This window comes from Talpa europaea (assembly GCF_964194135.1).
Source record: "Talpa europaea genome assembly, chromosome: 1".
In the NCBI taxonomy this organism is placed as follows: domain Eukaryota; kingdom Metazoa; phylum Chordata; class Mammalia; order Eulipotyphla; family Talpidae; genus Talpa; species Talpa europaea.
In genome coordinates this window covers 111,668,814-111,694,765 of record NC_140073.1, presented here as the reverse complement: position 1 = coordinate 111,694,765, position 25,952 = coordinate 111,668,814, and the positions used below count along the sequence as shown (strand labels likewise).

The following is a 25,952-nucleotide window of genomic DNA, read 5'->3' as shown; positions in this document are numbered from 1 at the left end:
TTGTGCAGGCATATAATATTTCAAAGCTTCACTATTTCCATAGCATTTCAAAGTTTAAGAAAAGCATGTGAGAATGACCATAGATGGCATTTCCTCTTTTTTCTGTTGGGAAGGCCTGGATCTCTCCTCAGGTAATGAGAAAGTCTCAGAACTTACAACCAGTACTGAAAAGGCAGCATTGTTTTAAATTTCCATTCATATAGTTCAGATGTCAGTAAAGCTTGAGAATTTTATCTCCTCCAAAAATGTTTTAGCTCAATTCTCTCTAGGTTTTTTTGGGAGGGAGAGTTATTCTGCAGATTTTTTTCCTCCTACATAAAATTGTTGACTTTGTCTTATTTCATTTAGATTGCTTATGGGAGATGAACGTGTAAAGAATGGCCTTAATTTCATGTATGAGGCCCCACCAGGAGCTAAAAAAGGTACTTGCCTCATTTTTTAAGAAATCTTTGATATGTTTACAACTAAATATTAAGAACTATTGTGACAGACTTTTCTTTTAAGTTGCTCTTCATTGTTTAAAATTACTGTTCTGTTAAGGTAATGAAAAGTTCTGTAATCAATATAGTAAAATAACTACTGAAAATTATTTAATAATGTTTCATGGCTTGTCCTTTGGGAGGAAAAAAATATCTCAGTATCAACAGAAGTATATTTATCCTTTTGTAATATGTTTTTGTCTTTCTTACTAAAATTATTTATGAATAGAAAATATATTTACTATCTGAAAAATGTAAACGTCTAAAAATTGACATGCTTACTAAATACTATTTCATATTCAGTATTATATTTCTTCTTTAAGTGCTTTGAATTTTATCTTATGAAAAGTCAAACGAATAAATTCTTACAAGTTACAGTTAAATATAATATATAGCATATTATATTTGTAAGTATATCATAGAAAACTTTTATGTTAAAGTTTTTAACTTAGCGTACCTTTTTTCCCCATGTTTTTGATATACAATCAAGAAAACAAAGAGGTAAAGTATTATTTTCTGTTTGAATTTATTTGCAATAGATTTTAATTCTATCAAAAAACTGAAAGACTTTTAAATGAATGTCTTTAGAAAGAAGAAACAGAAGGTGAAACAGAATATAAATTTGAATGGCAGAAAGGAGCCCCACGAGAAAAGTAAGAACCAGTTTTCTTATAAGATAAAATACATATCATTAAATTTATCTTACATCTTTTTTCATTCACTAGAGAAGGCAGCTAATATGAAGAGATTTTTTGAATGATTTGTTTTATGTAATGAATTTGATTAATCATAGTCTCATATTTGGGTTTTTTTTTTTTCATCTTTTTAACCACAGATCATCAGATTGGATACTTAATAATGTGTTTGTAAATACTAAATAGACTTTATAGATCTAGATGTTTATTGACATTATACATTTCATAATGTACTTAAATAAATCTATTTTTCAGATTAACTGTTAATTTTTTTAATTATTCTTGTATTTATACATTTTCTCTACCTCATAGATATGCCAAAGATGATATGAACATCAGAGATCAGCCCTTTGGTATTCAGGCAAGTGACACATATTTTACCTTTAAAGATAATATTTATTTAGTAAACATATCTTTATATTGTTGTCCAGAAGGTTTTTTATACTTAAAAAAGGCTCATGGCTTCTATTTGTATCAGACAGTAGAAGAACTAAGGGAGGAAACAGGTGACTTTTTAAAGCTAGGAATCAAAGTTTTTTAGGGTGGGTTTTAATGATAATGGTCTCTGCAGTTTTCAAGGAATTTGGGAAATTAGGTCAATGTGAAGAAAAAATATAAAACTAGTTGCTGAGAACTGGGACAGACTGTCACAGCAGGGCCTGGTCTTTGTTATAAATGACATTTTTTGGAAGACTGCTTTGCTTATTCATTTACATATTGTCTGTGCCTGCTTTCCTGCTACATAGACAGAATTGAGTGGTTCAACAAAGGCATCTTAGCTACAAAGCATAAAATATTTATCATCTGACCTTTTACAGGAAAATTTAAGAAATGGAAACATTAAAGGTTAACTTTTAAAAACTAGGGGTTGAGCGCTGGGTTGCAAAGCTGCCCACAGCCTCTGCAGCGCTGGTTCGATCCCCGGCTGCTCCCTGGCCACCGGAGGAGGGTCCCACATGGCACGCAGACCTCTCCTGCCGCCCGCTGCTCCCCTCAGCAGTGTACTTCAGTCCTTCTGCCTGCTCTGCTCCCCGCTCTGGCTCTGGTGAATTCTCTCACCCTCCCACGCTTCTGACTATACCCAGTGCTTGTATAAATGAATAAATAAATCTTTTTAAAAAAATTAAAAAAAAAGATTAAACCTTGACATACTTCTTTTTTGGTATTTTGCCATTTGTTTTTGGATGACATTGTTTTATTTGTTGCCACCAAAATAAGAAGAATCTAAAAGAAATAGGATCCAACTTAGTTTTTAGGCTAAATTTATAGTAAAAGATTTTCCTATATGTATTAAATTCCAAATACATAGTTATGAAATCTCTTTTCCCTAGAGAACTTTTAAAAACAGGAATAATGTAACTTCAACTCTTCCAAGGAGTAGGGAGTTAAACATTAGATTCTTAGTATTTTATTTTATTTATTAATATTTTTTGATTCTTAGTATTTTTTTTTATGATTTATTTATTTATTTATACAAGCACCGGGTACAGTCAGAAGCGTGGGAGGGTGAGAGAATTCACCAGAGCCAGAGCGGGGAGCAGAGCAGGCAGACGGACCGAAGTACACTGCTGAGGGGAGCAGCGGGCGGCAGGAGAGTTCTGCGAGCCATGTGGGACCCTCCTCCAGTGGCTGGGGAGCAGCCGGGGATTGAACCAGCGCTGCAGAGGCCGCGGGCAGCTTCGCAACCCAGCACTCAACCGCTGCGCCACCTGGGAGGCCCTGATTCTTAGTATTTTCATAACCAAAATATTGTTCATTGTTTCTCAGGTTCGAAATGTGAGATGCATTAAATGTCACAAATGGGGTCATGTTAACACAGATCGAGAATGTCCTTTGTTTGGTCTTTCTGGAATCAATGCAAGTTCAGTTCCCACTGATGGCTCAGGTAAGAACTAGACATAAGGTGTTTTAAAATTTATAGTAAGGACAAAGATAAAATAACGTGTCTTTAATTTCTATAGTTATTGTTTTGGGTTGGTTTAATTTGGATTTTTTGGACTAAGTCATGTTCTCAAAAATATGATCAAGAGTGAACTCTGATCACATGTTTAGAATTTAGTGTAGTAGAGTAAAATTCTGTTTGCAAGCTCAGGGCTTGGACTCAAATTTAAAGGTAAAAGGTAAAAAACAAAAAATGGTTATTCTCATACTAATATCCTCCTGAGTTATAAAAGTAGACTGGACTAAAAGCCTCAGTGCAATTGCTTCTTTTCATAGCAATTGAAATTGCTATGGGATCAGTTATATCTGAAAAATATATTCTGTTTTCTGTAAGGGTTTGTATCCTTCTCATCTTTTCCTTCATTCCAGCCTTGTGGTGCCATGATAATTGCATGCTTCCTGTATTGGGTAGGGACATCAGTGGTGATCGTTATGTTTGTTCCTCAGCTCTGCCTCTGAGAGAATGAGTAGGACAGACTCGAGACTTAGTTCTTTATTTAGTAATCAATAGACCTGCTTTATCTTGAGTTAGAAAGTCTGATAACAACCAAAAGAACTTGTGCTATTTATTAAGTTAACCTGTTTTTAAGACTATGAAGTGAATTTGATATAAAGAAGCTGGTTTTTGGCTCTTATACAGCCCTCCATTTATTTTCATTAACCATGCAATAATACAGTCATTCATTTTATACAATCAGAGTTTTGGACCCCCTTATGGTGGGATATTACTGTAGTAGTGTTCATCAATTAAATGAACTTTTTCAAAATGAGTGAGTTAAAAAGGCTTGAGTTTTTCCCTCTTGTCACATTTTAGTATATGTGTAACCAAACTTGAGAAGTCTGCAAATTAATGACTTTCTAGCTAAGTAAAAAAGAAACAGAGGACATAAATATAGGTGGTTTGCAAAAGAAGAAATTCAAGTAGCCGTTATACCTGCAAGGACATAATAACCAAAAGAAGTAAAAGCTAAAATAATTTGTTATCTTTTCATCTATCAAATTTGGTAAAGATTTAAAAGAACTGTATACCCAGTGTGGAGCAAGTGTGGTAAAATGAACCTTTCAGTCCACTCAGAGCAGCGTTTCTGAAGTCATTTTGTAATATATATCAAAATCCTTTAAAATATGTATCCTTTTACCTAAAAATTCAACTTCCAGAAATTTTTAAGTGATAAAGTAGATACTCAATAGTTTATACAAACAACTCTAACTGTCCATTGGTAAGGGGTTGGTAAAAATATAAAAAAAAACCCTCATTTATTCAGCAGTCATTTATGGATCACTAACCTGTGCCATGCATTTTTCTAGGCTCTGGGATCACAGTATCAGAATAGGTCCTTCATTCCATTATATTGGGAAAACAAAATAATAAAAAATAGTAGGTATTTATAAGTTGTGTGATGAAAATTAAATTGGATGCTGGGATAAGAACTAAATGGGAAGTAATTTTAGAATAAGTGGTAAGAAATAGTGCTTATTGGAACTGATACTAAGCTGAGACCAAAATGGTAGAAAGGATGCAGCCATGCAAGACCTGGGAGAAGAGCATTTTGTATCTTAGGCAGGAAGAACAGCCTTCCACACAGAGAGAACCACAAATTTGGTTGAAGATTTAACACAGTTGGAAAGAAAAGTTGACTTAACAGAAACAACAGAAGAAAAAGAAGCACAGATTTATCTTGGGTGACGTTGAATGAGTAGCACCAGCGTTGAATTTCTCTCCAAAGCAAAGGTTGGCTGTTGATGCTGCAGCTGGTTTCTCAAATGTAGTGAATGTAAGGGAACACTTAAGTATTTTGTTAAAGATATTGGTTTCCAAGCTCCTATTGTCGAATCAGAATCCTGAAGAGAGTCTGAGAATCGCACCTCTCAATGATCATGATTGGAAAATTTGGGAAAACAATTGTAGGCAAAAATGATGCCATAGAAGTATGTGTGGGGTGTGTGAATGTGTGAGTGTGTGTGTATGCGCACTTGGTATGTTGTGTTTGGGAAGGAAGGTAGTATAAAGGAAAAGGAAAGATGACAGTGCGCTGAGAGATTTTCAAAAGAGAAATGTTTATTTCAACCTAATTGCTAATTTCTATCCATTATAAACTAAATAATACTTTTTGTATGACAAAATAAATACTAAGTAAACTAAAGAATACCAATTGAATCTACATTTTTACTCTAATAATATAAAATTACATGCATATTGATTAGGACCAGAAGGAAAAATTAAAAGTTAATATGTTAATTTCAGGAAATTATGGGTAATTTCTTTAACTTTTATATTAAAATGTGTGATTAGGGCCTCCCTGGTGGCGCAGCGATTGAGCACTGGGTTACGAGGCTGCCCGCTGCCTCTGCAGCGCCGGTTCGATCTCCAGCCACCGGGTGAGGGTCCCACATGGCGCGCAGACCTCTCCTGCCGCCTGCTGTCCCTCTCAGCAGTGTACTTCGTCAGTCTGCCTGCTCTGCTCTCCGCTCTGACTCTCGTGAATTCTCTCACCCTCCTGCGCTTCTGACTGTACCCAGTGCTTGTAGAAGTAAATAAATAAATCTTAAAAAAAAAAAAATGTGCAATTAAAATTGGGGGAGAAAACTTAAATTTTAGGTTTTCAAACATTAATTTTCACCTGATAACCTTCAAAAGATTTTCCTTTGTACTTCTATATTAAATTTATTTTCAAAATAATCAGTGCAGCTAATGAAAGTAAGGAGTTATTGTGATGTTTTATGTTTAAAGGTTATGTTCATGATGAGAAATAACTAGCAGACTGAATTCATTTTTGACTCAGGCTTTATGGAAGTAGACATTGGGGAAATTTCAACTTCCATTTTTTCCTTTCAAACTGACAAAATGTGTGTGAGAACAAAATGTGTGTGAGAACAAATTAATTTCTTAAATCCTATACCTTATTTATCTAAGAATATCTCAAAGCAGTGTACTCCAAGAAGATTATGATTTAAAAAAAATAGATCAGTAACTTTCATCATCTATGCTGCCACATAAATTGATGAAATTTACTGGTCTTTTTATGATACACTATCAAGATTGAGAACCACCACCTTCAGTTGTATAAGAACAACTGAATTTTGGGGAGACATGTAGACAGATATTTTCAGAAAAAATGCTAAAAGAAGATAGACCAAAACATTAATAGTGGTTGTATCTGGGTAGTGGGATTACTTGAGATTTTTAGTTTCATCTTTTTGCCAATCTGTCTATGCAACAGTGAAGGTAAATTACATTTATAAATTTTTAAATAAGCCTTTTTTTAGAAAAATTAAAAATTATGCATTGAATTATTTTGAATTATATTGCTCAGTTAATGCCTTTAAAGTTTGACTTGAATTTAGCAGTACCACTTACCTAATATTAATAGAAACCCTTAAAGATTTCTCAAAAACAAAATCAGAATTCTACCATATCAAATAGAAAAGCAAAAATAATAGTGATGTTGTGTTCTGAATTTGAATGCAGTGAAAAATAAACTGGCCAATTTCCTAATCCACTTGCTGATTCAAGCTAAAAAAAAAATCTTTTCATTTAAAAAAAATCACCTATTGAATAATGTCTCACCAGTGAATAGAGATTATTTTTGCAATAAGGCAATTTCAGTGGATGTGGTTATCATGGGATAATCACACCCCTGGGGTACAGCCTTGTGCCTGTAATCTCCCAGGAGTGTAATTATTTCATGATAACCGTACCCCCTGGTGTTACATTATTTCTATTATGAAATTCTTAGTTTAGTATATAAAGTAACTTACTTTGATCACTGGAAACTGCAAGGTGCAGTTACAATGTTCCAGCTGTGAGGTTTACAGAGACCAGCTATAAGATTTACTTCTCCTTTACAAAGTTAAATTAGGCAATCAAAATGCTTCTTTGGGCTAAGCTGGTTTAAAATATCTTTTCTACTGATAAGATCATCTTAACTATGTAAGTTTTCATCCACACTACTTTATATCCTCCTGAAACTTGCAAGCTTCAGTGATGACTGAATTTTTTATATAATGTTTATATTGTAGTATAACTAACTAGCCAGCCCACCTACGTTTTATCTATTCTTTATTCTTATTGCCTCTCAGCTTGTTACTCATATTTTATATATATATTGAAATCAAACATCTTTTTTTTTTTAATCCACAGTATTGGTTTTCAACAAAGTGGGGGTTTTGGTTTTGGTATTTTGGCTTTCTTAATAGATATTACAGTTTTGTATATTATAGGTCTACTACTGAAATTTTTTGTGTGTGTTTTATCTTGCTAGACTTTATTTTTTATAGAAGTGTTAGGTTCACAACAAAATTAAAGGGAAGATAGAGATTTCCCTTATGCCCCCTCTTTTTTTACAGATATATTTATTTATACATACTAGAACTGGGGTATAGGCCAGAGGTGTGGGGGGTGATTCACCAGATACAGAGGATTCACCAGAGACAGAGTAGGGAACAGAACAGCTGGATTGACTGAAATACATTGCTGAGGGGAGCAGCGGCAAGACAGGAGAGGTCTGCTGTGCCCTATGTGGGTTAGCTCCAGTGACTGTGGATAGGTTCATAGTGCTGAGACTTAACCCCTGTGCCACCAGGGAGGCCCACATATGTCCCTTTTCCCTATGCATGCATAACCCTCCCTCATTATCAAGAGAATTCAAACAGTATCCTCCAAAAAAATTTCATTACAATTGATGAACTTACATTAAGACATCATTATCACCCAAAGTCCATGGTTTTTCATAGGTCTCACTCTTGCTGTTGTATACGTTTTGTGGGTTTAAACAACTATATAATGACATAAGTCTACAATTATAGTATAGTACAGAGTAGTCTTACTGTCCTGAAAATCTCTGTGCGCCATCTGTTTATTCCCCCATCCTGTCTAACCCCTTACAAGCACTCATCATTTTATTGTCTCCATAGTTTTCCCTTTTCAAGATCATATAGTTGGAATCTTATAGTGTGTAGCCTTTTAAGATTGACTTCTTTAATAATATGTATTTAAGGTTCTTCTATATCTCTTCATGGCTTAATAGCTCATTTCTTTCTAGTGTTGAATAAAATTCCATTGTTTCGATGTACCATGGTTTACTGATACGCATTCAGCTACTGAAGGACATCTTGATTGCTATCAAATTTTGTTAATCATGAATGAAGCTGCTCTAAACATCCATTTGCAGCTGTTTGTGTGGACATAAGTTTCTACTCCTTTGGGTAAATTCCAAGAAGGATGGCTGCTAGGCCATGTGGTAAGAGTATGTTTAGTTTTATAAGACAATGCCAAACTGTCTTTAAAAGTAACTGTTTCATTTTGCATTCCAACCTGCAGTGAAATAAGAGAGTTCCTGTTGCTCCACATCCTCACCAGCATTTGGTGCTGTCAGTGTACTGACACCCGAATCTGATTCTGATGCTTATTTTTTTCCCCTCCAGACTGTGGTTTTTGTCTGTTAGTATACTTGTTATTCATTGATTGAAGGCCAGACATATCAGGTAAATGGAACCTAGTAATGAGAGCCTTAGTGTGAATGCTATGCTTATCTGACTAGGAATTAGGTTATGTTTACTGTTTGCTGTAGTTGTATGTCAGAGGCTAAAATTTCCTCTAGTATAGTTTTGCAATAGTATTATATCTTTTAAAAATGTCCATGGTTGGGCCTACCTTGGTGGCGCAGGTGGTTGAGCACTGTGCTGTGAAGCTGTCCACAGCCTCTGCAGCTCTGGTTCGTTCCCGGCTGACCGGCGAGGGTCCCACATGGCGCTGCAGACCTCTCCTGTTGCACCCTCTGCTCCCCTCAACAGTGTATTTTGTCATTCTGCCTGTTCTGTTCCCCGCTCTGTCTCTGATGAATCCTCTCACCATCCCGTGCATCTGGCCTGTACCCCAGTTCTTGTATAAACAAATAAATAAAATCTTTAACAAAAAAAAGGTCCATGGTTAACCTTAGCTAAATGTTACAGAGATCTGAAGTGAACACGTTACATGAAAAAATGGTAGGGGTGCCACCAACCCTAGATTTGTTTTTTAAAAAAAGAATAAAGAGGAAAGGAAACACAATAGTCAGTGGCGGTCAATATGGGTGAATTGGTGGTGGTGCACTATGGTGGTAGTACCTGATAGGAGTATCCCATATCACCTCAGTTAAAAATAAACAAATATATTTTTTTAAATCTGCAAAGCAATGAAACAAAGTATGCTTGTATTTAAAGTTACTTCTTTTAAAAAAAATTAGTTTTAATTTTTTAACTACTGGGAACTATGATAATATGGCAAATTTCACGTTATCTTATTTTTTAAATGATTAATTTATTTATACATACAAGAACTGTGGTATAGGCCAGAGGTGGGGTGGGGCTGAGGCATGAGAGGATTCACCAGAGACAGAGTGGGGAATGGAAAAGGTAAATCTACTGAAATACACTGCTGAGGGAAGCAGTGGGCAAAACAGAAGAGGTCTGCTGTGCTGTGTGGGTTAGCTCCCTGGCTGGGGATCAAACTCATGCCACAGTAGCTGGCAATAGCTTGTTAGCACTGAGATTTTAACTCCTGCACCACCAGGCAGGCCCCAAATTTCACATTTTAAATAAAAGTAAACTTCAAATTAAAAGTGGTGTCACTGACTATACTAGACATATACAAAATTTCCTTGTAGCACTTAAGTCTGAGGCCCAGTCACACCACAGATGACTAAAATAAGTGCTTAATGACATAAGCACATCTATCAGTTATTTTACATTAGTTTTTACCGTTTAAAACAATATGAAGTAGTTTAAACCAAGGTAATCATTATTATTTTATACTTACTACAAAGATTTGTTTACATATCAGTGCTCTTTTCCTTGCTTAATTTCCCCTAACTCTTGATTTTTCATGAAGAATGTTACACTAGGGGCCTCTCCGGTGGCGCAGCGGTTAAGTGCTGGGTTGCGAAGCTGCCTGCAGCCTCTGCAGCGCCAGTTCGATCCCCGGCCACACCACATGGTGCGCAGACTTCCTCTGCCGCCCGCTGCTCCCCTCAGCAGTGAATTTCGTCAGTCTGTCTGTTCTGCTCCCCGCTCTGACTCTGGTGAATTCTCTCACTCTCCTGCACTTCTAACTGAAACCAGTGCTTGTATAAATAAATAAATAAATCTTTAAAAAAAAAAAAAAAAGAATGTTGCACTAAGCTGTAGCACTGAGAATTTTTTTGCAGTAGTACGCCCACATGTAGCTCCTCTATCTCCTTACCAATCAAAGGAGTCACCAGAGACAGAGTGGGAAGCAGTAATCTTCAGTAGATTCAGGTAGATCTACTGAAGTGCACTGCTAAGGGGAGCAGCAGACAAGAGAGAAGTCTGCTGCACCATATGTGGGTTAGCTCCCTGGCTGGGGATCAAACTCAGGCTGTAGAGGTGACAGCGCTGAGACTTGACCCCTAGGGCACCAGGTGGGCACTCTTTACCAACCTTACATGTTGAAGGAATTTTTGTCACTTGGGAATATGTTTGGGAAATTTAACAAAATAATTGCCTGATCATAAGCTTTGCTAGAAAGACACCTAGGATTATGCTTTAGGGACTTCCTATAGAAAGAAAGATGAAAAACTTAGTTGCTCTCTGCAAATGCCCCATATCTATTAGGGAATTTCCTTAGGCAACTCATTAAAGAAGTTGAATCCTACCAGAATATATAGCTACTAAAATCTTACATAGCTACTACAACTGATGTTAGACACACTTTTAATCCTCAAACATAATTCCATTGAAAAAGTATTTATGCTACCAGACTCTCATTAAAGCTGAACTCAAATAGTTATTAAATCTATTAAATAAATAAGGGGCTCACCTCAAAATAAGGGGAATAAGGGAATTAAAGTTAGGCACCATTTCTCTCCTTTATGTGTAGTAAATCAGTCAGGAACATACATACACACATGTACATATACATTTAAATGGAAACTGATTAGCTGAAAAGGAATAATGACAAACTAAAGCAATTATTCAGTAAAATTTGTGAAGTGATTACTAATGACTAAATCATTTCAAACTGTAAGCACTATTGTAAGACAGTGATTAAATTTGTTAGAATGGCTGTGCCTTGAAGTTGACATTAACAAATTAATTAAAATTGACTATTCTGTCAGAAAATGACTGCTTAGTTAAAGTCATGTGTGGGGCTAGTGATATCTAGACTGGCCATAATCTCAAAGGAGTATTATGATGCTCATATCATAGTCATAACTCTCTTTTATTTGACTCTTCCCATTAACATCAAGGTCTGCCAGTTTCAAGTAAAGAAAATTAGCAAGTGATTACCTTAGGAAAAGGAGAATGAATGAAATTTACCTCACCAAGTAAATACTCATTCTTCTACCCAAGTCAAACATAATGAAGTTAATATGACCCTTTGTGCTCCACTCACTTAGAATGCCTTTTTTTTTTTTGCCTTTCCTAAACCCTGTGAAGGTTTGAAAATCAAACTCAGTTTCTGGTTTGTTCCTGGAAAGTAAAACCTTTTCTGAAATAGGGACTGTTTCTTGTTTGTCTTTGTATCCTCAATGCTTTGCACAGTGTACATGCTTAGTAAAATAATAGCTTAGTGAGTGACTAAACAGAAAAGCTTGGCCGACTACCCTAAACATCACTGTTTATCATCTGCTCTAAATATATATATATATATACACATATATATGTTTTACAGATTTAATTATTTATACAAGAATTGGGGCACAGGCCAGAGGCGTGGGAGGGTGAGAGGACCCACCAGAGACAGAGCAGGGAACAGAACAGGCAGATGGACCGAAAACACTGCTGAAGGGAGAAGCAGGCGAGAACAGGAGAGGTCCAACACGCCATGTGGGTATCTCCCTGGCCCGGCCGGGAATCGAACCTGTGCTGCAGAGACTGCAGCCAGCCCCACAGCACTGCACTCAACTCACTGCACCACCGGGGAGGTCCTGCTGTGAATATATTTTATAACACAAATTTACAATATATATTTTGCTGTTCCTTCACATGAACTTATTTTCCCCAAAATAAGACTGGCCATTTACTTACTTTTTAAGTAAACACACTGGTCTTAAGTGTAGAATTTGAGTTTGACAAATGCGGGTACCCTTGTACCTGTGCCTGACAAGACAGAGCATTACGCATTGCCATCCCCCTAGACAATACCCTGTCCTCTTTCCAGTCAACCTCCTCTGCCACTACCACTATTCTAATTTGCAGTCCCATATATTAGTTTTATCTGTTCTTGAATTTCATATAAATGGAATTATAAAAATGAATTATTCTCTGTTCAATTTCTTTGACTCAACATATTTTTGAAGTTCATGGATGGATTCATAACCTTTCATGAGTATTCATATTCTCATATTTATTTAAAATACACTCACTTCTGGGGCATCCTTGGTTGCCAAGGGGTTAAGACTCAGCACTATCACTGCTATTGCCTGAGGTCAATCCCCAGCCAGGGAGCTAACCCACATGCTGCGCAGTAGACTTCTCCTGTCTCGCCTGCTGCTCCCCTTAGCAGTGTATTTCAGTGGATATACCTGTTCCACTCCCCACTCTGTCTCTGGTGAATCCTCTCACACACACACCCCTGTATGTCTAGCCTGTACCCCAGGTCATCTATGCAAAATAAATAAACATATGAACTTCTAATAGTTCATTTTTATCATACCATAAGTGATTTTTCTTTGTCTGCTAGGACTGTGAATTTACTTTATTATTGTATTGGCACATAGATTATTACTAAAATATTTGCATATAAATTAAGTTGAAAATGTAGGTTTAAAGACATAAGTCATATGTCTTTAAATGTATTGATTCTGTGAGGCAAAGTTGTTTTTTTTTTTTTTTTAAAGATTTATTTATTTATTCATACAAGCACTGGGTACAGTCAGAAGCGCGGGAGGGTGAGAGAATTCACCAGAGCCAGAGCAGGGAGCAGAGCAGGCAGAAGGACCGAAGTACACTGCTGAGGGGAGCAGCGGGCGGCAGGAGAGGTCTGCACGCCATGTGGGACCTTCCTCCGGTGGCCGGGACCCTCCTCCAGTGGCAGGGGAGCAGCCCGGGATTGAACCGGCGCTGCAGAGGCTGCGGGCAGCTTCGCAACCCAGCGCTCAACCGCTGCGCCACCGGGGAGGCCCTTAGGCAAAGTTGTTTTTAATAAAGTGTTTTTTACTGGCATACAGTAAGAGCAGTTTCGTCTTTCCTTGCTTTTGTATATTTTCCAGACACATAGACTAAAATTAAATGTTTAATTTTTCCTTTACATTGTATTTTTTTAAGAGCGATAAAAATAGCTGTCTTTAGTATGAACTTGGGATAAGGGCAATAAGAAACACTATTGTTTCCAGCCTCCACTAAGATGAACTGGCAGTGCGTCAGGAAAATTCCCAGTATGGAGCAGTTTTATTACAATTCAGTACAGTTGGTTCTTGCATAACCTTTAGAAAATCATACATAAAACATTCCCATCTATATAAATAAAAATCACCCACACACTTTATTAATAGCTTTGTTCACTTTTTCCCTGAGACTTGTGCTGCATGTTCCCACTGTGTCCCCTTGTTAAATCTTTTTTTAAGATAGCTTTCTTAAAAGTAAAAAGGTTAGGTAATATTAGGAATCAAATATAAGCATGAGATAATTCTTGATAATTCCCAGTCGATCTCCTCGATTGCACACTGTAACTAGTGTCTCTAAACATTCTTTTTACATTTAGTGACAGGGAGTGGCTTATTCACTAGATAGAGTCAATTTAACTTTATGAAAGAGAGCAGAAGATGATACTTTCATGGGAATAAGAATCATTTTATTTGTGATAATGCTTGAGGGTTTATTTTTAAACAAACTCATTTAAGGCCATACTACTGCTACTATGACTACAGTAAATACATGGTGAAAACAGCATCAATACCAGGTTGAAGTCTCAGCCTTTTTTCTTTTTCTTTTTTTTTTAAGATTTATTTATGCATACAAGAACTGGGTTACAGACCAGAGGTGTGTCTCCCCTCTCACCAGAGACAGAATGGGAAACAGAACAGGTGGATTGACTGAAATACACTGCTGAGGGGAGCAGTGGGCGAGACAGGAGAGGTCTGCTGCGCCATGTGGGTAACTCCCTGGCTGGAGATCTAACTTGTGCTGCAGTGACTGCAGATAACTCCATAGGTTGTGTCCTAATCCCTTGCACCACCAGGGAGGCCCTCTCAGCCTTTTTTCCTTAATCTAGTCCATTAGCCAGAATGTGTTTGTTTTCAGGGGTCATAATATATTATATATGTGCTGCCGAAGTGAGCACTGGGGTCATAATATATTGATGGATATATTAAATGACATCATTATCCAAAATCTGGGAAATTCCATAGGACATACATCCCAGTTTCTTTCAACAAATAGTTGGTAATAAGGGAAGACTTATGGAAAAGGTGGGTAAATATTTTTAGATTAAAAGAGACTTAAGAGATATATGAACCAGGGCCTCCCTGATGGCGCAAGGGTTAAGACGCAACCTGTGAAGCTATCCTCAGCCACTGCAGCACGAATTCAATTCCCAGCTGGCCAAGGAGCAACCCACATGGCGCAGCAGACCTCTCCTGACTCACTTGCTGCTCCCCTCAGCAGTGCTTTCAGTCTGTCTGCCCGTTCTGCTCCCCACTCTGTCTCTGGTGAATCCTCTCACCCTCCTGCACTCTGACCTGTACCCCAGCTATTGTATAAATAAAAAAATAAATCTTTAAAAAAAAAAACAAAGTATTAAGGTACCATACATTAGTCATTTTGCATTTGAACATGTTTGTAAAAATCCATTTTTCAACATATATGTGTAATCTATTATATCAATTAAACTGAGTTCTCAGAGAGAACTCATGTCAATTTAATTCTACATAGCCAATGTCAAAATAACATGAAAGTGTAAAGATATCTTGCTAAATATATCTTAGTTAAACCTGACTTGTCACATCATCCAAACCCAGAGATTTTGGTGATAAAATGGTGAATTACAAAAAGTGTGTGAATAAGGCTGGATTTTGAAAAATGCTACTTGAAAATGTTTTTTTTTTAATGTGCCAATTGGTTAGTTACATGTCTGTATAACTTTGGGGTTACTTCACTCACCCTTCACCAAAATCCTGAGCTAGTGTCTCTATTCTCTCGTCCTTCCCCCTGGCAACCAGTATATTTTTCACAGAGCCTAAGAATTGCTTTTTCTGGGCTTTGCCAGGGTGGTTTTTTGGTTATTTGTACTCCACAGATGAGTGACACAATCCAATGTCTGTCTTTCATTTTCTGACTTGCTTTAGACATTGGATTACTTAGCATAATTACCTCAAGTTGATCCATTTTATCCCGGAGGGTTAAAATGTTTGTAAATAGCTGAGTAGTTTTCTATTGGGTATATATTCCACAATTTTTTTATCCAGTTTTCTGTTGATGGGCACTTAGATTGGTTCCATGACTTGGCAGTTGAGGAAAGTGCTACCCTGAACATTGGAGTGTGTAAGTCTCTTCATATTAGAGTTTTCATATTCTTCAGGTAAATACCTAGTAGAAGTATTGGTAGGTCATATGGGCTTTGCATTTTTATTTTTTAAAGGTATCTCCATACTTTTTTTCCATAGAGGCACCAAAATGCACTCGTACAACAATGGAGGAGTATTACTTTTTCTCTACATCCTCTCCAACTTTTGTTGTTTCCATTCACTGAGTATTTTTTTAATAATGAAAAATATATTATAAAATAATCATAAAAGTTTTATAGCTACTGATAAAAAATATCATTATTACCATTGAGTACTGTTGTCAGATACTTAACTAGGCACTATATTCAGTCTTACATAGTAGAAGTGTATGTTAAATATATGTACTACACATACCTCATTTGCGGTTTTGGAGAATATATAATGCTAGAGGACAAAAAAAAAATTGCTAGAAGACTAATAATGTTTGTTTCATAATCTGTTATTCTGTCAGTCTGGGGAAAGAGATCATTTCCTTGAAGTAGTTGAAAGTACTGTATTAAAAATGTAAACATGTTTTCTAAAACATTTTATTAAAATCACCCATCTTTTGATGAAATTACTAACCTCTTCTAATGGGCAAGCACTTTGGCCCTTTCTATACTGGAGTGCTTTTTATCCTAACTCTTAGTGTGCTTGCTTTCTGAATTCATTTGACATACAAAAAAGTTGTTGACAAGGAAATTAGTTTTGACCCTCCAGAAGAGACATCTCCTATTTTATAAAATTATGTTCCTCCGTGTAAAATTTGAGAAGCCATCAAAATGAGAATTCTATAATTAATTTAAAGCTAATTTTTTAAACACTTTTATGCCATTTTGAGGCAGCCAGTATTAATATTTAAAATTCAGTTTTTATCTAAGATCTTATTATCAATATTATCAACCAAATTATAACAATTAAAAAATCATTAAAGTAATTCATAGGAATGAAATATCTTGTGTAAAAGAAAAACAACATCCTTTACTATAAAATAAATATCAATGTCAAATGAAATGAAGATGCTGCTTTATATTGTTTTGCTTTAAATTAAATAAGATTTTTTTCTCAGTAAAGCATCACATCATTAATAACTCCCCTGTAATAATAATTTTTCTTATTATCTTCCTAATACCTAGAGCCAGCTTTCAATAGTTCACAGTAATAGGAATAGAATGGTAAATAAAGCCTATAGTCTAATAAGAGACTTACACTTAACTTTTTTTTTTTAAAAGAGGGAGAAACTACTTTTTTTAAAAATGATTTATTTATTTATTTATACAAGCACTGGGTACAGTCAGAAGCACGGGAGGGTGAGTGAATTCACCAGAGCCAGAGAGGGGAGCAGAGCAGGCAGAAGGACCGAAGTACACTGCTGAGGGGAGCAGCGGGCGGCAGGAGAGGTCTGCGCGCCATGTGGGACCCTCCTCCAGTGGCCGGGGAGCAGCCGGGGATCTAACTGGCACTGCAGAGGCTGCGGGCAGCTTCACAACCCAGCGCTCAACCGCTGTGCCACCGGAGAGGCCCTTACACTTAACTTTTGTGACCAAACTTTTTATCAGAGATACTCTTTGACTGGTAAACAGATTGAAACTCAATTGCTTATGTTTTTATGGTAACATGTGGGTCGAATGTGTGTATATATATATACACACACACACATTCAACCTACCTATATATAAAGACCATATATATATGTATATATATAAAATAAAAGGCCAATAAAGCAGTGAAAAAACTTAATACATAAAGTATTTAATCACAAACTAGAGAATCAGTTCCTGAATGTTTCTCTATTCACCACTCTACATTGTGAAGTCCTTGTCATTAGGAACTGCGTCATTCTTCCTTGTGTTCCAGACACATCATTCAGTGTATTTCACTTAAACAAGTGTAGCTGATTTAGGCCAGAAACTTTATAATATATTGTCATTATTTGCTTTATGCAGGGAAAACAAAATGAAACCGGAGTAGACGAAAGAGGGAAGAATTGCTCCTATCTTATGTAAATATAATAATGTTTGAGGGAAGAGGCAAACGTTTAAATTTTTTTAATTTTATCTCTTAAACGTGTCATTCACCTTCAGTACATATTATATGATCAAAAAGAAGCTTGTTTTGCAAAGCTTTGGGACTTTGCAAATGTGGCGAAAGAAGTTTGCAAAAAATTTATCACAGGGCCTCCCTGGTGGCTCAAGGGGTTAAGACACAACCTATGAAGCTATCCGCAGCCACTGCAGCATGAGTTTGATCCCGGGCCAGGGAGCAACCCACATGGCGCAGCAGACCTCTCCTGACTCACCCTCAGCTCCCCTCAGCAGTGTAATTTAGTACGTCTGCCTGTTCTGTTCCCCACTCTGTCTCTGGTGAATTCTGTCTCTCTCTCTCTCTCTCTCTCGCTCTCTCGCTCTCTCACTCTCTCACACACACACATACACACACTCTCACACACACACACACACACACACCCGCACCTCTGGCCTGTACCCTAGTTCTTGTATGTATAAATAAACCCTTAAAAAAAATTACCACATACATACCTCCTGTAGCCAGCTTAAAACCGCTTGTCACCAACCCCAAACTAATAACTAGAAATTTCAAAATCCATATATATGAGAGATAAACTAAAGTTCTTTATTGTTAACTATAGTACACGTGTGTATGGAAATGTGCGTGTGTTGTTGATAATTAGCAACCAAGTGGCAATATAGTTGATACTGATATTTAATAAATAAGGGTGAGGAATTTGAATTGGAAGCCAGGTGAATAAACTGCATAACTCTAAAAGTAATGCTTTTAAATTTAGAATTAGAGTAACTATTGAAAGTTTGTTTTTTATCATTTTGCTTTGATTTTATACTAAAAACTGCCAAGTAGATAACACCTAAATGTATCTTTTTCAATATCACAAAGTTACATAAGAGAATCCCCTAGCACGTAAAGAAAAATGCAATTATTTTCTATTCTGAATCTCCAGACTGCTGTTTTAGAAAATCATATCTGATTATTTGCTCAGCAGAAGATTATTGAGTTGATTTAGCTGTGATTTTACTTAACAAAGCTTCAACTGCATTCCTACTGTGGAGTCCAAAAAAGGTAGAGAGATATAAATGATACATTCAAACTGTGATTTTTGTGAACAGGGCCATCTATGCACCCCTCGGAGCTAATAGCGGAGATGAGAAACAGTGGGTTTGCACTGAAACGAAATGTACTGGGGAGAAACTTGACCGTAAATGATCCATCACAGGTAATGATCTTTTTATCAGTAAGCTGAAAATGTCTATAAATCTAAATGTGATTGCCTGTGAATTGCTACTTAATGTTTTCAAATATGCATATATCCATAGGAAAGTAAGATAGAGCAAGGAAAATGCCTAAAATGTATTTTAGTTTTGCTTTTTTATTATTTTAACCTAAATAAGAAGTTGTTTTTAAAACCTATATTTTAATAAATGAACTGTTCCTCCGGACTTATGTGTGGATAAAATGTAACCAAACTGGTGATAAGGTTGTTATTTTTTCTTTCCTTCCAACTTACCCCTGAAGTGACATTAAATAGAATGTATGGGGAGAGGGTATAAAAATTATAGAAGATATTCAAAACTTAGTTTATTAAAATGTAAATACATCCAGAAGGTGATTGATTGCATTTGAAGGGCTGTGGATATCCTAATGCAAACCATGTACTTTAGTTGATGAGGAACTAGAGCCCAGAGAAGTTTAGTAATTTCTCTAAGGTTATGTTTCTCTAAGGTTAATCTCAGACAGAGCCAAGATTAAAACTGAGACTCCCACTAATGTAAACTTGTGCTGCACTGAAAAGAGGCACATTGGTTTTCAAACTTTGCTAGAAATTATATAACCTCTATAATATTTTGTACTGTTTGATATATTTGATATAAACTAATTATCATGTTTGAAATGTACTGTTGAAACTACAAAGGCTAAAATAGTGGATGCTTTGGCCTTACCATAAGGGTCATTATCTTATTATGTTTAATATTTCATTCAACAAAAAATAAAATATTTAAACCATAAATCTTTAAATCAAACTTAGAGAGTAGAAGTCATGCTATAAATGTTTTATCTGTGTTTCTTAATTGTCCTCTTCCTAATAGATTTTCTTATTGAGATAACATTAATTTTGATGCCAGCAAACTCTTAAGTGCATTCTTATCCTTGTTGGCAGGTAGACTACAAAAAAAATTTGAATTCCCCATCTTGCCAATTCACAGTATATACTCATCTACAATATGTGCCCAATACAAAATCTCTTATTTGTAAATGTTTTCTTTCTGGATTGATAATTAACTTGTCCTTGGTAGTCTAGCGATATAATGATATCTTTGTTGACTCAGGAATATGTTGCAAGTGAGGGTGAAGAAGATCCAGAAGTTGAATTTTTAAAGTCACTAACAACCAAACAGAAACAGAAACTTCTCAGGTAATTAAAGATATATATATTTAATGGAGTTAACTACATTATTTCTTATATTTCATCTTAGAATTATATGCAACTTGATCTTAAGAACTTATGAAGGTTCTAAAACAATGTATCACATTTATTGATTTATTCTTCACCTGCAGTAACACAGTTTTGCCTTTTGTTCAGTAATATGAAAATGAGTTAAAATTATATACTCAGATTATGCCACAAAATTATTGTACTTCCAGAACATTTAATGTAGATTTATATGTAGATTTTGCTTTTCATAATAGATTGGGTATATCTTTGCACACAGTTTGTTCTTAGAAAATATCGCAGGCCATTTTTAATTTTTTATACATTTTGTGAGATTTTATGAGGAATGCTGAAAAAATGCTTAAATTTAAGATAAATATAAATCTTGTTAGACTCTCTGGATTATAGAATCCATGAAATATCTGCTAAATCCAATAGAGGGAGCTCATGCTGTTTTCAGTGTGTGGCGTTTTGCAAATGATGACTGAACAGGATCCAGTTTTTTTCAGGACCATTTTTTTGTCTTATTAACTGGGACATACCCATATAAACAAGTTATTCTTCTGAAAATGTGAAGTACTCTTAATAAATTCAGACTACCTTAATAGAATTCTCCTAATTCTTTATATATTTAGGTAATTGTTGAAAACTAGCATGTGATTATTTTATATAACCAAAAAGAGTATCAAAAAATATAGTGTATGCTTATTCAAAGTCTCTGGAGAATATGCTCCTGAATTTTGATAAAGTTACATGGATTTGTATTTCCATACTTTAAAAGAGTACATACATAAAATTAATTTTGCATATGATTATAGCTTATATATTTGAGTTTGCAGTGGTCTTACGTAATAAACTTTTCTTTGGGGTAGGATGACCATTAATGTCTTACGGTTTTAAATTCTGACTCATCAAAAGTGTTTTTTCTTGGGCCTCCCCGGTGGCGCAGCGGTTGAGCGCTGGGTTGTGAAGCTGCCCGCAGCCTCTGCAGCGCCGGTTCAATCCCCAGCTGCTCCCAGGCCACCGGAGGAGGGTCCCACATGGCGTGCAGACCTCTCCTGCCGCCCGCTCCTCCCCTCAATAGTGTACTTCGGTCCTTCTGCCTGTTCTGCTCCCCGCTCTGGCTCTGGTGAATTCACTCACCCTCCCGTGCTTCTGACTGTACCCAGTGCTTGTATAAATAAGTAAATAAAATAAATAAATAAATAAATCTTTAAAAAAATAAAATAAAATAAAAAAGTGTTTTTTCTTAATAATCATTACTGTTGAGGAAATACAGATTTAATGCATTTTTTATTTAAATTTGATGTGTATGACTGAAATAAGGCCTCCCTGGGTTAAGGCTCAGTGCTGTCACCAGCTGCAGCCTGAGTTTGATTCCTGGCCAGGGAGGTAACCCACATGGCTCAGCAGACCTCGCCTGTATCACCTGTTGCTCTCCGTAACAGTGTACTTCAGTGAATCTGCCTGTTCTGCTCCCCACTCTGTCTCTGGTGAATCCTCTCACCCCCTACCCCCCTGTACCTCTGGCCTACACCCCAGTTCTTCTGTGCAAAAATAAATAAAAATTTTTTTAAAAATTAATGTATACAACTGAAGTAATTTAAAATGTAAAAGGAAGAAAAGGATCTATCATTTAAAAAAGTAAATAATGGGGCCTCCCCGGTGGCGCAGCGGTTGAGCGCTGGGTTGCGAAGCTGCCCGCGGCCTCTGCGGTGCCGGTTCGATCCCCGGCTGCTCCCCGGCCACCGGAGGAGGGTCCCACATGGCGCGCAGACCTCTCCTGCCGCCCGCTGCTCCCCTCAGCAGTGTACTTCGGTCCTTCTGCCTGCTCTGCTCCCCGCTCTGGCTCTGGTGAATTCTCTCACCCTCCCGCACTTCTGACTGTACCCAGTGCATGTATAAACAAAACAAACAAACCAGCAAACAAATAAATAAAGCATGCCTCTATAAAAAAAAAAAAAAAAGATTTATAAAAAAATAAAAAATAAAAAAGTAAATAATGTATTTATATTTGAATATCACTTTTAAAAGCTATTCTTTGAAAATATATTGTTTATTCAAATTTAATGCTTATTGGTGAAAGGACTATTTTTACATAATCTGTTACTAATTTCTTCAAATAACAGGAAATTGGATCGACTTGAGAAGAAAAAAAAGAAAAAGAAAAAAGATAGTAAAAAGAAAAAGCTTCAGAAGAACAGAAGTAAGCACAAAAAACATAAAAGCAAATCCTCTTCTTCCTCCTCCTCTTCCTCTTCCTCTTCCTCCTCCTCCTCTTCCTCCTCCAGTGATACTTCGGAAAGCAGCAGTGAGAGTGACTACAAAGAAAAAAAAATACAAGGGAAGAAAAGAAAGAAAAATAAATGTTCAAGGAATAACAACAGTGATTCTGAAAAGAAGGACAAGTCTAGGAAGAGAAAACTTTATGAAGAACTTCCTGGCAGTTACAGTAACAAGGAAAAGCCTAAGTTTATAAAACAAGAGAATTCTGGGGAGAACAGCAAATGGAACCATTCTGATTCTGACAGAAAGGCCAGAAGCCATAACCATAGCCCAGAAAAGAGAGGATCTGAAAGAAATGAGAAGAGCAGCAGGAGCCAGAGCAGAGATGAGAGGAGGAGAAGCCGTAGCAGAAGTCACAGTAGTTACAAGCAAAGAGAAATAAGAAAAAGGCCACAGCGAAGTCCCAGTGAAGAGAAGAGTAGAAGAAATGACACCAGAAGCCATGGCACAGATAGATACAGAGGAGAAAAAATGCACAGAGAGAACTCGGGAGATAAGCATACTAGAGTGACACACAAAGAATGAAGCAGAAGTAGAGAGAGAGAATCAAGAGAGACCATGTATGACAATGGCCTGGGAATAAAAAGATCTCCACTTTCTTATTGAATACCTTTAGCAAGGGCTAAATTATGTACTATTGTCTTTCTAATATAAAAACTGTCCTTTAATTTTTCATCTCTATAAACTATACAAAACTACATCAATACCATAAGAATAACCTTTGCAAATATTTCTAAGAAATCTGTTTTGGGGCTGTAAAATACTTTCTGCCTATAAATGTTTCTTGTGCCCTATACTAGATAAAAACCCTATATGGCTCTTGACATTTTCTTTGTTCTGAAAAAAGAAACATCATTAAAGAATTAACAGTAGTTTGAATATTACTTAATTTTTATGATCTTAATTCAAATGTATTTTAAGATTTGGCTTTACTTGAAGCAAAGAGTAATCACTTTGAAACTCCTTGGTGTGAATTAAAATAACAGAGTCATCTGTATATCTTTTAAGACTTTTAAACTCCCTTCAGGCGTTCTGTTCTACAGGGTAACCTATTTACTTTTGGGTGATCTATTAGTTTTCTATGCTGATAAAACAAATTACTTTAAAAAAATTACCTCAAGCTTCAAACAACACAAATATATTAACAGTTCTGGAGATTAGAAGTCTGAAATGGGTTTCATTGGGCTAAAATCAGTGTTACAAGATTGATTTCCCCTTGTAAGCTCTAGGGGAAAATCTGCTTGCCTCTTCCAGCTTCTCAGGAGTTCCTACATTCCTTGACTCCTGGCCCTTTTTTTGATCTTCAAAAACAAAGGTTACTCAAGTGTTCTTATACCTAGTCACCCTGACGCTTGGGCATTCTGCATCTCTCTTCCCCTTTTAAGAGCCCCTGTGATAATATCAGACCCACCTGGAAAATCCAGGATAATCTCCACATTTCAAAATCAGCTAGTTAGTAATCTTTATTTATCTGCAAACTTAATTTCCCCTTGTCATGTAATACCACATTCCAGATTCCAGGGAATAAGACATGTACATCTTTGAGGGACCATTATTTATTTTTTTTTAAGATTATTTATTTATACTAGAACCAGAGTACATGCCAGATGCGCGGGAGGGTGAGAGGATTCACCAGAGACAGAGCTTGGAACAGCACAGGCAGACTGACGAAATACACTGCTGAGGGGAGCAGTGGGCACGACAGGAGAGGTCTGCCTCGCCATGTGGGACCCTCGCTGGCCAGCCAGGATTGAACCGGTGCTGCAGCTTGCAGTGCTCCACCGCTTGTGCCTCCAGGGGAGCCCCTGGGGAACCATTATTCTGCCTGCCACAGATAGCCTTTCTTCTGATGGTACACAACAATTAAAGATTTTAATTCTAAAGGTTAAATATTTATATGATGCCACAAACGAGCCATTGTAAACTATCAGGATATATTTCATGGGCATATTTAAATTTAGCTACAAGTTTAACCTTGTATTTCAAAGGCTATGGTAAAGGAAAACTACAGAAAAAATTACTTAGTTCAAACTATAAGTAAAGTGCAATTTGAAAAATACTTTAAACATAATGGAGATGAGTGTGTTATCAGGATTCCACATTTTAAAAACATCTATTATGTAATATAATACAAATATTAATTAGATGGATTGAGACATACAATCAACTTCTTTAATAAGAAGGTACATATGAAGGAGCAGATAAGTAAAACCACATTATGTAGTCTGATATGTCTTTATCTCATATATATGTACCCACACTAATGTCCTCTGATTTAGAAGAAGCTAACAAAAGGCTAAGCAACCCTTTGATTATTTAGATTTTTTTTTTAAGAGTGGGGAGGAAGAGGGAGAACTTAAATTTCTTCTACAGTATTCTTTAATAAGTTGCAGTGCACCTCAAAGATCCCTTCATTTAAAAAAAGGAAGCATGCATTTGAAATTGATAGACTGCTAATTTACACCTTGAGTTCATCAGTGTTGCACTGATTATTTTCTATCTTATGCCTTTTTAGACTTTATAATTTTTATAATGGCAAAACCTATGCAATACTTATGCTGTAAAGGATTTCTGAAGCAGTGTAATGTTCATGAAGAGAAATGTTGAAATGCGTCCTGTAATTAAAAATTAAATACATTTTCATTTGACTTTCATAAAATTGTGGCCCACTTAATAAGTGGCCATAAGAACTGTATGATTGAAAAGCTTCAGTGCTACCAATGGTGTTGCTGTTCTTACCCATCCACTGATAAGAAAAATTCCATGGAAGATGTTGATTGGCTGTTCTGCTTCGGGCACCGAATGATGTTAGACAGCCCTAAAGGGCTAGTATTCCAGTTTTTCAAGTTTAACAAAAAAAGGAAGGCTTTTGCACATACAGTCATGGTCATGACAACAAACAAGCTTCAAAAAGGTTCACCTTGTTCTGTATACTTACATGACATGGGTCAAAGGAAAGTGATTTTTTACATAGAACTGTTAGACATCTGATTCTACTTTTTTTTTAAAAAAAAGACACAATTTCATCTATTTTATTTTTTATTTATTTGTTTTTTTAATAGAGGCATGTTTTGTTTGTTTGTTTGTTTATACAAGCACTGGGTACAGTCAGAAACGCGGGAGGGTGAGAGAATTCACCAGAGCCAGAGTGGGGAGCAGAGCAGGCAGGAGGACCGAAGTACACTGCTGAGGGGAGCAGCGGGCGGCAGGAGAGGTCTGCGCGCCATGTGGGACCCTCCTCCGGTGGCCGGGGAGCAGCCGGGGATCGAACCAGCACAGCAAAGGCCGCGGGCAGCTTCGCAACCCAGCGCTCAACCGCTGCGCCACGGGGGAGGCCCATGATTCTACTTTTGCTTTTGAAATAAAAGGTAGAAACCAAAGAGAATGGCTAGTATATTTGGAGGGTCCTCTACTAAAAATCAAAGAAGAATCCTCCAAGTTTAATGAATCTATGATTCAAGAGCCCAGATAAAAGTGCTCAGCAGTGGCAGTTTTTGAAAAACCATAGGAAAAGTTTGATGGTATTTGCCATTCTTGCCAGTCTTCATAGAGGAATTCTGTGAAAGAAATCTGGGCACACCTAGTGACATTTCCTATTTGTTCATGG

The 25,952-nt window shown here is 36.5% G+C and overlaps 1 protein-coding gene across 1 annotated transcript in view; it reads left to right on the top strand.

Annotated features, from left to right (window-relative positions):
- CIRSR (corepressor of RBPJ and splicing regulator) overlaps positions 1 to 22,929 on the top strand; it is a gene marked incomplete at its 5' end in the record, with an annotated part of 29,331 nt that extends 6,402 nt beyond the window's left edge. Inside the window, 8 exons of the mRNA XM_084239664.1 lie at positions 349 to 422; positions 970 to 980; positions 1,068 to 1,132; positions 1,487 to 1,535; positions 2,942 to 3,059; positions 18,738 to 18,844; positions 19,956 to 20,041; positions 22,189 to 22,929. Coding sequence (XP_084095790.1) covers positions 349 to 422; positions 970 to 980; positions 1,068 to 1,132; positions 1,487 to 1,535; positions 2,942 to 3,059; positions 18,738 to 18,844; positions 19,956 to 20,041; positions 22,189 to 22,870 — 1,192 coding nt within the window. The 3' untranslated portion in view covers positions 22,871 to 22,929. The remainder of the gene's footprint in view (positions 1 to 348; positions 423 to 969; positions 981 to 1,067; positions 1,133 to 1,486; positions 1,536 to 2,941; positions 3,060 to 18,737; positions 18,845 to 19,955; positions 20,042 to 22,188) is intronic.
- Between the last annotated feature and the right edge of the window lie 3,023 nt (positions 22,930 to 25,952).